The following is a 13,218-nucleotide window of genomic DNA, read 5'->3' as shown; positions in this document are numbered from 1 at the left end:
CCCCAGAGTCTTTCAAGCCTGAGAAGGATCTCCCAATAACACTGTTCTTAAGGCTGAAAAATACAGTAACGGTTATTTGTTGGCATGGGGGTCAAGCAAAATAACCACAACTCTGAGTCTGCACTGGACCTTATCCACTCACCCAGAAGCACTGAGTATGACAGCAGGGCACCTCTGCTGCAGCTCTCGTTTCAGCAGCAGCAAGAAGCATCATCCACTAACTTAAAGCAAGTCTTTCAGCAGCTACAAGCAGGACATAGTCTTCAGCTCCAGCTGCAACACATAAGCCTCTTGGAAAGCCCAAGCTAGAGCTGAGTAGACACATCTTGTCTTTTTCCAGTATGGAAATACACTGCTGTGTACTCCACAGCATTCTTCCACCTAAAGCCTGCAGGCACTCTGAACAACAGCAATGGCTATTCCCTGTAAGGATTTGAAGGATGATGACACTGTTGGCATGGCCCTGCATTCCCTGTGGCTGTGTATTTCTCTCAATATATCCTATTTCGAGGACTATATACACACACATTTCTTGCTCACCAGTCTGTTCTGCACAGTACTTGCTCTCTTTACAAGGAGAGATGCAGAACAATGCCTTTTTTTAAACAATCCTTTCAAAACCAATGGAAAGTCTTTTCACTATTAAAGGATCTCTGGCAGGAGATAACTGTCCACAAAATATTAAGCAGAAACCTGAAAGCATATTGTCTAAGACAAATTTAAGCAATCATTAGATAGGTATTCACTGTCTTAATTTGTATGCTCCGTTAGAAAGATTTTAGGCACCCATAAGAAATGGTATTTGGGACTGTATGTAACTGGCAGAGCCTCATCCCAGCAGCACGCCAGCATAAAAATAGAAACTTACAACTTGAACAATTCCATGGAGCAAGAGAAATGCTATGAGTCAAAAGAAAGTAGTCCAGAGCCATTCCTGAAAAAAGGAACATCATTTCCATTGGTAGTGGTACAAATCAGTGCCAGAAGGTTGAAAGACTCCACTGTTTCTCTGGAAGTGAAGATCTGAACCACGGAGGCACTTGTCCTCGAATGATGAATGTAAAATCTCTGTAGAAACGTGTGGGATTTAAATAGTATGGGAGAATGTCTGCTCCACATTAAACCAGGAGGCGGGGCAGGAGGGAAACAGTTCACTGTCCTAATAGCTGATGGTTTCATTAGCCCTTCCTGATGAAAGTCAAAGCTTGTTCCAAGTTCTCCATTTTAGGTAAAGCTGCAGAGACTGCCTAGACTCACCATGAAGTTATCTGCATCAGTTTTTCCCCTCTCTGAAGAGAAAAAAATAGCAAGGCCCTAGAGGTTATTACACATGCAAGTTTCACAGTGGAGACGACTCTAACATCTTAACATCCCCTATCCCTGGGAACATGGGAGTAACAAAACTGGGATGCAGCCTTTCTTAACTAAATGGCATCACACCATAATGCCAACTACATCTTACCATTTGCCGATATTCCCGAATCATTTTTAATTTATCTTCTCCACCTTTGTTTTCTTCTTTCTGTTCAATGCTGCTGATTATTCTCCAGGAGGCTCTTCTGGCTCCAATCACGTTTTTATATGCAACAGAAAGCAGGTTTCTCTCTTCCACTGTCAACTCCACATCCATTCCAGCCACTTTCTTCATTGATTCAACCATTTCTAGGAAGAAAAGGTCAAGCAATTATTTTCACAGCTAAAGCATCTTTCAAACCACTCAACAGAAGTTGCACGTTAATGATAAGTTATCAAGACAGGCTCCCTCCTCCTTTCATGCAGTTACTCCTCACGTTTATACTGGAGTGGTCCAAACAAATCCATGAGCACATGCACAAAGAAATTACCTGGTACTCTTTCAAATGCATTTGACAAGAGTACCCAAAACATTCTTTAAAGACAGCTTAAGAGAGACAAAACAGATTTAGTAGTAAGCACTCATTTTTTACAGTGGATAATGGTTATCAGTACAATCCTACAGGAACGTGTGTTCTTCAAAGTGCTCCTGAAAAGACACTGAATTGTGAGAAAAATCATGAGCAAACGTAAGCTGGCTTTCAGCACAATAGGGATAAAGTGAAGAATTACAGAATGCTCTATTGATTTGTCAGCAGGAATACACTGCATTATAGTAATTAACCAAAAAATAAGATCCAGATTTGAATAGATTAGGGAAGCAAGTCAAAGTTCCAAGAGGAAACCACTAAAAGAAAGATGAGCTGCTTGGAAAAGTGACAAAGGAGACATCCTGAGGATAACCAGAGCAACCATATCTACCCATGCCAAGCAGCTATTTCCACTGAAAAAGTAACAAAATGTAATTCATATTTATAGCCTAAACCATTAAAAAAGACTTCCAAAGCTGAGGTGAAAAAAGTTATTATTAAATACAGCTTTCCTATATTCAAGTGGAAGCAAAAGCCTGAACTATTTAAGGAAGGCTTTAATCCTTTCACTACCTAATCACATTATGATTATGACATATTAGAAAAATAAAGCTCAATTGTTACATATATACTGGGCTCTCTTCATTTATGACATCCAGTAACCGTTTTGTCCCACCAAGAAGTGCTTCAGTTCATTCATCATCTACCTCCCACCTGCTAGAGCAGATGAGAATCCCAGATACAGGGAACATCAATAAGACCATGACCCAACCAGCCCAGCCGCTCAGTAGGACAAGTGCTTCCCAGCTATCTGACAGGTTGAGGAGATCCAGGGTCACAAATCTACTTTCTGCCAAGACCATGGTGACGTGACTAGGCTACACCTCCCATACTATGACCCTTTACCTTTCTGTGCCCTATTTAACTTGCACTTTCATCATCCCTCCCCCATCATTTTACCTTATGTTATATGGAGGAAGCAGAAGCACCAGGAAACAAGTAACGCTTAACTGTCATTCCCCCCCTCAGGTGTTAAAATTCAGTCTTAGCAGACATAAGTTCTTTCAGTAATGGGAACTATCGGCTCATTTTTTCCTTGGCAGGAACAATGTTATCAGTCTTGAGCAGGTCTCCACATGCACAGGACAATTTTATAGTGGCTGTATTCTCCTCAGAAGAAAACATCCCTACTTCACCCAGTCTATTTTGCTACTCTAGCTCAAAGTTCACAAAAATCCCCAGAGGCTTTGATAATACTTACAAATAACACCCTGCGCTGTTTCAAAATGGTGAACTGTTTTTACTGAAGACTTCAAAAGCCACCCTAAAACATTATGTACATTTTTTTAATATTAAACTTAAGCATGCAATCTTGAAGTGTAACTTCAACTAGCTAAGTTAAAGGCAATATGATACGGTGACAATATTCAACTTAAATAATACAAGCACTATGACTTATTTCCTAGAGGATGATGCTTCTGTCTGTTCAAATAATGCTGTTTTTTTTTTTTGTTTTTTTTTTTTTTTTAATCCATAAATCACCTCATATTTAAGTTCATTAAACAGATACATCCAAGATAATTTGCCTACCACAGCATTCATTCTTGTGAGGAAAGATGAACAGGAATTAAGACTTGCACCCTCTCCTACTTGGATATCTTTGCCAAGCTCCAGCAAGAGCTGTTTGGCTTGACTTTAAGCTTAATGTTTAACTGTCCTCAGATATGAGAAGTAATTGAGAAATTAACCTGTAGTTGTGAATGCACTGCCCTCTCCTCAACCATTAGCCAATTCATGTGTTGAAGAGAGATCCTGTAGGAAAACACAAGCTGGAAAATAAGGAGGAGGTAGTGATGCCATACTGTTAACCTACGATGCTCATTCCCAGACATTCACCATCAGCCTGAAGACCCTTGGTGTCTGACGCAGTATGACCACTATAGTCAAACAGATACAGCAATACTGAGATGACACAACTTTATGTGATAGTGAGATAACACTAAACTACTCCAGAAGCACAGAGGTAAAAGGCTGGCTAAAACGAAGCCTGAGGTTTTGCTTGTGCAGAAGCACAAACCCCCTCAAGTCTCACTAAATCTTCATAGTAGGTATGCAACTTCTCAATACAGAGAGATGAAAGGAACTGGAAGGTTTCTCTTCAAAACCTTAATCCTGGAACTAATTAAATACATAACCACAGATTAGAATTTCCATCTCCTAAAAAAAGGACCTTAGGTAAAGAGAAAAGACTTACTGGCCTACCCACAAAGGTGTTGGAGAATGTTTCCAGTTAAATAAAGAACCCAATTTTATCTATAATACAAAAAATATGGGATGGCGTTTTAAACAGTATTATGCATATAGCTTGGTCCTCCATACTGAATCCATAATCTAGCCCTGAAAGTTTAAGTCTGATGAATAGTCTTAACACAGCCAACACAAAGGAGAAAGGACAGCAGACCCGTAACTTCTCCAATAAATTATATATATTCTATACACAAAAATAAAGCCCACAGACAGAACAAATACTGAAATACTTTATATTCTAAGCGCTTTACTTGTCTTGAAGATTCTACATGGAGATGAAAAGCTGGGAGACCATGACAAAGAAAGTCTGAAATTACCTTTCAGCTAAGAAGGGTTACTGCCGTAGTGACAACTCAATGCATGCAAAATCCAGAGATGCTTACACCACATTACAGAAAGAGCGGTTTTATGCTACTAATTCAGAAAGCCAGATAGTAGCTGAAGTGGTTATGTTCCAGTCTTTGAGTTGACTGTGTCTGTCACCATGTTATGATGCCGTCACATCATGCCACCATCAGATCAGGAAGTCCCCAAAATATAAACTGGGGAAGGACAGGAGAGTGTTTGGGAGAACGACATGCTCTCCCTAGATTCATATCCTTCCTCAGACATTTGCTGTTAGGTGTTTTAGGGATTATTACAGTGAGTGGACATTTGGCCTGACCAGGTAAAACAGTTTGTATATTCTTAGAGGAAAAAGCATTCAGCTGAGACTCGAACCAACTGCCTACAGTGCAATAGTCTACTCAGAAGCAGCATGGGCATTACCAGTTATTTGTTCCTACATCCCAATGCTGCAGTTAAGATGGGTGACTCCTCTGACATGGGAGGAACACATGCATAGGGACAGAGGCATAGCTTGTAATACACAGAAGATTCGTACAGTGGTCTGACTTACCTACAAAAGACATGGAACAGGATGGTATGTGGTTTGTGGCTAGTTTGTTGATGTTTCTAAGTATGAAAGATTCTAGAGAGATTATGGTCCTAGAGATACACAATCTGACACGCCCATGAACTACAATGGAACCTTGTAAGTCTCTGAAATGTAATGATACTTTTTCCACTTTAAAATGATTGAAATACACAGGGAAAGGAATAGCCAATTAAAGTTCTAACTAACAGAAGGCATCCCCTTTTACAAACAGATACAGTAAGTCAATGGAATTAGTCTAAAAAAAAAGCAGTTCTTTGAAAGCATGATGGGGGTAAAATAACAATAGAAACCCAACACTATAATCCTATGGAAGGAGATGAAGCTTATAAAAAAAGGATTTTTTTTTGGATACTACTGGACCTATACCAATGACAAAGCCACAAAATTAAACTAAAAATGAATGAGGAAAGTTTACAAGTGTTGAGAAATATGTGATTAGTAACTACCTATTAGGCACCAATCCATAGAATTTGCACAAAGGGCACAGATGATGAAAATCAGATAAAAAATGAATGCTTTGTTCCAGATAAAGATGAGAAACTGAGAGTTTTCTCAAACTAGAAATCCAAGCAACTGGAGAACTGGAAGGTCCCTGGGTAAGGAAATATGGAAGTAGTGCTGATGTACTGCAAATTTTGTGGGAATATTACAAGCCTTTCCAATACAGGCTACAAAGTTAAGAGACAGCAGACCATGCCAAAGGACCGTACATCAATCTGACAGTTTAATCAATTTATACTACTCAGACTGAAAATCCAAGTCTAGATTAGCAGTAAGATTTGCAACAGGAACCATTTGGCCCAAACTGTTTGAAAAGCTAAAGAATAACCACCACTGGGGCAAAGCTACAGTACTCAGAACATCTAGTTATGGCACAATATGTTGCTTAAGTCTCCAATAAGCACAATGCTACAGTGTTTGATGGATTTATTTTTATGAAGCAACCAGTCATACAGCCTATGACGCCCCCTCCCCCCAATTTTCAACAATACCCAGGATCTGTTTCAACCACACTGAAAAGCAGCCCTTGCCATAGCACACATTGATTCAATGTTACCAAAGGAAAACAAGAGCTAGAAAATTTGCTTGTGGTATGCTTGGTTTCTGAAAGAGGAACCACATAGGGTGAGAAAGCTTGTTAAAATAAGAACAGGAGAAGAGCTTGTTCAGTAGAGGTAGAATGGAGATGACTTGATAGCCAGCACACTGGAGGCTCAAATCAAAAAGAACCTTAGGAAAACCCAGAAGGTAGCCTTATTAAATACCACCAAGCTGACAGTAGCAGAAGCAGAGCATTTCAGAAAACTGAAGTCGTGTTTTAATTTTAATCCTGTCTTGTCCAGAGGGAATAAAGCAGGCCAAGATCTTCAAGCTCTTAAGCTGCTGCTCAATATCTACTTCAGCACGTCAGGAGCAAAAAGCTGCAAATGCTCCAGGGTGATCTAGGGATGTTAAGGACATGGCAGGAAAAAAAAAGTCTTCCCACATCTGTGTTCACTATAACCAGTATTCAGAGAAGACTGGGTACAAGTACTGGTCACAGAATGAACAAAACATCACCAGTAACAAGTAAGAAGGACTCAAAATGAAATACCTGATCCTAAACTCTTGTGTATATCCTCTCAAGACTTCAGCAGCAGAAACAGAAGGATTTTAATAAGTGTTCCAGCAGCCAGTCAAGGGAACTACAGATCCATTAACCTAACACTCACGAGGATCCAAGAGGATTTCAAAGAATGAGTGGGTATATGCATAAATGCTATACTGAAGAGGTAAAGCTTTCTGTAAATGCGCATAATGCCTCACAAATCTACTGTGATACTTTGAGTGATACTTCAAGCACGTAGACAAGGAAGACACGATTGATACAGTCTACCTGGATTTCCCAAAGGCATTTGACAAGGTCCCTCACCAAGGTTCTTTAAGGAACTCAACTGCCATGGGATAAGAGGAGCCCTCATATGGATGAACACAAGACAGGGAACAGGATATGAACGTAGGCTCAGTGTTCAAAGGAGCAGAAGATCACTGGTGGAATCACACAGTGATCTGTGCTGAGAAGTATGCTCACATTTCTAAGTGATCCAAAAAAAGGAAGCAAAAAGTACTAACTTGCTACTAAGAGCAAATTGCTAACAGTAATAAAGACAAAGACCAAAGAAAAAATAACAGCAAGTGCATTTTCTTTATCAAGCATTGTGTAACCACAAAGACTAACGCCCATAGATTACATTCTCCCTAGACGTGCAGGCCTTCAGCTGCTATCACTGGACACCACTCTATTCACTGCAGTGATTAGGTCTAAATTCAAGCCAGGAGAAAGTAAAGCTTATCTTTTCACCCATTAGGAATTCTTGTTCTGAAGACAGAGCTACTACGTTCCCAACATGAGTTTTTTTCTGTTTTCTTAAGAAATCCTGCATTTTGCAACTAGTATTTAAGAGATGACTAAACTAGTTGAGGAGCTTGTGGGGACAGGGAGGTGCCTTTCCCTTCTATCCCTATCAATACTCTCGTGCCAGCTCAGCGTTTCTCTGACCTCTCAACTATCTGATTCAGGTCACCATCTCAGAAAGCTACTCAGGGGAAAAGAAGAGACATTTGCTTCTATTTTAGAGACCTGGACTGGCTCTAAAGAGCGGACATCCCCCTTTCAACAGGGAGTTGTCAGATTAGCTCACCCCACTTCACAGCACTACCGCTCTAGTTTCTAAAAGCATAAAATAAACACAGCATTTCCCTTTACACACTACAGAGCTTTCGTGATTTTTCTTCAGATGTCTTCATATGCTTGAAGCACCCTGAGTAGCTGCACCCTTTTAACTGCCAGTAATAAAAATTGATAATCTTATCTTAAGCTCCCTACCTAGAACATGCTACACCTATGTCAATGTGCAAGTTTTATATAAACAAGCATAAAAGAACCTAACAACCGTATCTCCCAGATGTTAAGACAACCAAGCAGACAGAGGGGAGAAGATACCAAAGAAAATCCACCCTACACAATGGTTTAAACTATAGTTTTGTAGAGAAAGCATACAGGGAACAGAAGTACAGCCTGCTGAGGTTTGTAACTGCTGGTGCAGCCAAGACAATTCCAACGTTTGACGGCATGACTCTGCAATATACAGTTCTACAGAGCATACCAGTACTTCTATGCACTTGGAGAACCAGATGGATTAAGGCCAAATTATCCAAGCACCAGGGATATTTTCCACACAACCAATTCTACAGACCAGCAGAAGTATTTCTTGCAACAAGTCATCTCTATTCAATCTTCAAGCTGTGATGTTATATCCTCCTAACTGAAACGGATATTAGTAATAAAAAAATCAGTTTGAAAGTAGATAAAGGAAAGTCTAAGGATCAAGTCTCAACATATATGTCTGTTGGACTGAGACCTGCTAATAAGTAGTGTCCTGATACAAGTACCTAAATAAATTAAAGGACACCAACTCAGTTGCTGGACTCCTTGCAGAGCACCAAACCAACCATGCTTAGAAGTCTGAATCCTTTGGTTGCTCTTAGAACTTGAGGAGATTCAGAAAGGAAATTACACAAGACCCCTTTCACAGTACTAGGGGCAGCAGGGGAACAACACCCCTTAAATGTGTTTACATTTAAGGACATTTGCTAACTGAAGTTAGTAAATTATCATCTGTGATATACATTAGTGACTGATTCTTAAGTAAGCTCTAGCTCCAAGTTCTTTTACTGTGAGACAGCTTCTAGAAGATGTTCAAATTCTGGATTCAGTCAACTCCTGAACACCTTATTGTCTTCAGAGTAAAGATGCATTACCCTGACAGTTTATAGAAATGTAGGAGTCACCTCTTAACTTGCTGTACTGGCAATCTGGAGAGATGTCAAGTATTTTCTTCCCAGCTGTAACCTGACCTGTATCTGCTTTCAGAAAGAAAGAAACCCTGTTCATCTCACCTGCTATACCTTATGTAAATTTCAAGTTATATACCTCAAGCTCTGTAACACAAAACTGATAGCAGAGCTTAAGCATCCACAGTACCCACTTAGAGCCTACCTTGTAGGGCATGTAGGTTTCTCACCCGATTAAAGGAAAGATGCTACCTAGCTTCCATAATGAAGAATTAAGTTTTGACATTCAGAAGTCTACAAAAATGCAAATACCTACTTTCTCTTGATATCAAGTCAAACATTAGGTAAAATCGTGTTTGTGAACTTGTCTATTCCAATTGTTTTCTCAAAAAGACAGCTTACAGTTATATATTAGGCTATTAGTAAGAGTCTTTGAAGGAACAGCAGGTGAGATTTTTCAAAGAGATTTGTCACAAAGCTTCCTATAATGTAAGTAAGCTCACTGGCTTTTTGTTATTTGTCATGACATGCCTAAGCAGATCTGTAAAGATAGTCAGACACCCAAATCTCTTAATATCTCCAGAGATCAGGGCTTAAGTGTTATTTACACTGCAGAAGTACCTAGAAAGTTGTCCCCTTAATCCAGGCCAACATATTAAGGACCATGCAGATACAGGACTGGGTTTTCAACCATCTACAGGCACAACCTGCAAGACTTGATAAAGTTCTTTAAATGAATGGGTCATGTGCATGGGTAACCCCATAGTGCTACTATAAGCACTACTTTAGATGTCACAAACCATGCCTATTCTAATCATATAGAAGACACAACATACCACACATCACTCTTTCATGAGAAAGATGGAGCAGAACTTAATGTTATCTTAACATTAAACAAAAAAAAAAAACTGATTTCACATTCATACGGATGTAAAACAATTTCTATTCCAGCATATTTGTAGTAGACAGCACTTACCATCACATATTTTATGTGCAAACTAGTAATTGTGACCTTATGAACGTGTATCTCAAAGAGCAAAATTAAGAATAACTTACACTTTCAGCATACTGCCAAACACGAGCTAAACTGTTTGAGAAGCAATCTCAGCAGAAATGCAGTATTTCATATAAATGAGAACAAAATATGCCCAAAAACTCTTTATTGTTCCAGCTGAACCAGGATATGGAATTAGATGCAGGAACAGCACCTACAATACCATTTTTTTCCAGGCCAGAGACGTACGAAGTAAATATGCTTTCAGAACAGCTAGCAGAATTAGAAGGTACACCTTAAATTTGTTCACCCAACTTGACTCCAAAAAGCTTTGGAAGTCTGAAAACCACAGTATTGATTTAAACACAACTCCTGGTGCTTCCTCCTTAACAATGGCCTCATTACAGTTCAGAAGCAATATAGCATGAGCAGTCTTCTAAATTCTGATCTAGCCAGCTTGTTCTGCAAACATCCATGATTGGGTTGGAACAGAAAGCCCACTGATGAAAAGAAAAGCTGCACAAAGGCAAACTATTAACCATTTTCTTCTTGACGGGAAGCCGAATAGTTTTGCATTTCGGATCTCTACAACAGGGTAGGGTCTGATTACTTTTCAAATAACTGATTTACCACTGATCTAGGAAAGCACCAGAAAGACAGGCAGTTATGCCTCAAAAGCTCCTAAAGATGATGAATCCTCCAGGATTTTGGCCAAGCATCCTACTTTGGGGTTCCACTCAAACCAAAGCCAACACTTAGAGTTGCACTGACTCATTAATACCAGGTGGAGAGCCCTTCCCTCCCTACATGCAGAAAGCCCAACTCCAGCAAAATGGGAGGATTATGGGGGGAGGGAGGCATCTTTTTTTGGGAATGGTGGCAGGGAGAAAAATGTGTCTTCCTATGGCATGCTCTTTGGGGTAGGCAGCATAATACTGAAAAAACACACACCCAAGTTTTCACCGGTAGATACTGCATACCTACTGTGAAATACTGAATCATGTGCCCATCCCTCCCAGCCAGTTAAGTCACACCCCAAGAACTGTTCTGGGGGACATTTTTTTCCTGCAAGTCCTTACAGTTACTATGAGGAAGCCACGGGACTTCTTTCATTTAGTGGAATTCTTACTTCCACCCCCCTTTCCCCTATAAGAACACTGACAGAAGACGGTCTTATTTGGGCCTTTTTTTTTTTTTTAGATTTCATTTTCCTCGCCAAAATATGTATTTCTCAGATGCTCTGGAACACTAGCAGAAGTTTTCTAAGCAGCAACTCTGAGAACAAAGCCTAGTTCTAACCAAATTACCTTGCTGTGCTAGGAAAATTGTGAACAAAGTATTTGGAGCATCTCCCTACCTCTAAATGAAACATAGCTGTATTTTTATTTATTTTTTAAAACATACACAGGTATTTCACCTCAAATGCATAAACACAAGTCTTCAGGCAGAAGTAACAGTCCCAGGACAATAACACCATTGAGAAAATTAAAGGCCTTGCCTATTACAGGCAATAGAAACACGTTTAAATAGACAGTCACAAGGCCGACATTTCTGGGGCAGCAGACACCATTCCAGGGTTGCCAGCTCCCTTCCACCACCACTTTTCCCCAGATCTGTACCGACCAGGCACAGCACACAAATTTTATCAGGGAAAGAGGGGAAAAAAAATACACAATAGTGGAAAAGAAAAATGAAATGTAATAGCATCTTGCACATAATGAAAGCGTACGCATTTCCTTTAGGCAATGAAGTATCACGTAGTACTAGATGGCTCCAGGGTGAGAGCTCGGTCTCTCTCTGGCTTTGCCAGAGGCAGCGGTATCTCCACCGGAAAGCAAAAGAAGAGAAAGAAAAGCGGCAGCCCCGCTCCCCTAGGACTAGCCACGGCGAGCGAGCCTCTCCCCACCATTTCCCCCCTCGAGGGGCCGAGCGAGGCGGGCACCCACCTCCCGGAGAGGGCGTTGTCTGCGGCGAGCCGCCCTCAGCCCCGCAGCCCGGCTGAAGGGAAGCGAGGCCCGGGCCGTGAGCACCGCCCGGAGGCACCCGAGCAGCAGCGGCGGGGTCTCTTTGTGTCCCCGTCCAACCCCCCCCCATGAGGCGGGGGCGGCTCCCCCTTCCCCCCGGGACTCGCCCTTCGCGGCCGCCATTTTATTCCCGGTTCTGCCGCCGCCACCGCCCACCCCCCCCCCCCGAGCGGCCCCGCCCAGGCCCGAGCCTCCCGCTCCTTCAGGCCCCCCAGCCCCGGCTCCCTCAGCCCCCTCAGGGGGGTGCCAGGCGCCATTTTGTCCGTGCCCCCCCTCCGCCCCTGCCCCCCCCTCCCCCGCCCAGCCGCCATTTTGTGGCCGCTCCCTCCCTCCCTTCTCCCCCTCGGCCTCGCAGGGCTTTTCCTCAGCCGGCGCTCACCATCGTAGCGCTCAGCCTGCTCGGCCAACTTGGCCTGATAGACGAGATCCTCCCGATCGTCCATAGCCTGCAGGCGGAGTGGCGTCGGGGAGTGTCCGGGGCGGATGGAAGCCGATGGGGCCGGGGGGCTCAGCAGCTACCAGCTCGCTGCTCTCCGGGCAAATATGGCGGCAGCGCCTCCTCCCGCTGCATCCGGGCACTTCCGCAAGGGCGCGCATGCGCCCTGCGCCTTCCCATGGCAACGGCGGCTCCTTGGCAACGGGCGGGAGGCTGGCGGCGGGCTGGAGACCGGGAGGTCGCGGGTTCGAGGCCGGGGACAGCCATTCCCGAGCGGCGGCCTCGGGAACGCAGCCGAGAGGGCGCCGTTGCGCAAGGGAATGCGGCGGGGAGCGGTGCGGGGCCGCTGGGGGCACTGCGGGCAGCCGAGGCCGGGGCCGGACTCGGGGCCCTGCCTCCCGGGAGGGAGGGAGGGCCGGGAGCCGAGCCCGCGGCGCGAGCTGGGGGTGAGGGAGGTGGCGGCGTTTCCCTCAGGGCGTCCGCGGCTTCCCCTCAGGCAGCGCGGTCCTGAGGCCCTCCAACGCTGACAACGCCTCTGGAATTAACGTCTCCCTTTTTGTAGAAACCGCTTGGTATTGTTTTTGACTTAGCAATGCGTCTAGAAATGAGTGAAATAGAGAACGTGTGACCTAGCAGGTTTCTGCAGCCTCTCCAGGGTGTTTTCTCAAGCGAAGTATCACCCCCGATGTATTTATCTGGGGTAAAGCATGGTAATTTCATGGTTTAAAGCGGTTAGAAGAACACTGTTTCAGAAGTTCCTCACGGTGTCTTCCTGAAATATTTGGAACATATGCTTAAATAAT

The 13,218-nt window shown here is 42.9% G+C and overlaps 1 protein-coding gene across 2 annotated transcripts in view; it reads right to left on the bottom strand.

Moving 5' to 3' along the window:
* YWHAE (tyrosine 3-monooxygenase/tryptophan 5-monooxygenase activation protein epsilon) overlaps window positions 1–12,556 on the bottom strand; it is a 22,220-nt gene extending 9,664 nt beyond the window's left edge. Inside the window, exons 1-2 of one of the 2 annotated variants that reach the window (XM_035342891.1) lie at window positions 12,359–12,556; window positions 1,463–1,662 (exon numbers count right to left, since the gene is read on the bottom strand). In XM_035342891.1, the coding sequence (XP_035198782.1) occupies window positions 1,463–1,662; window positions 12,359–12,422 (264 nt within the window). In that variant the 5' untranslated portion in view covers window positions 12,423–12,556. The remainder of the gene's footprint in view (window positions 1–1,462; window positions 1,663–12,358) is intronic. The other variant, XM_035342890.1, reaches the window with a different exon arrangement.
* Window positions 12,557–13,218: the final 662 nt, after the last annotated feature.

The sequence above is a fragment of the Oxyura jamaicensis genome, chromosome 19 (genome assembly GCF_011077185.1).
Source record: "Oxyura jamaicensis isolate SHBP4307 breed ruddy duck chromosome 19, BPBGC_Ojam_1.0, whole genome shotgun sequence".
NCBI lineage: Eukaryota > Metazoa > Chordata > Aves > Anseriformes > Anatidae > Oxyura > Oxyura jamaicensis.
Note: the sequence above shows the minus strand (reverse complement) of the source record. Positions and strands in the feature narration are given on the sequence as shown.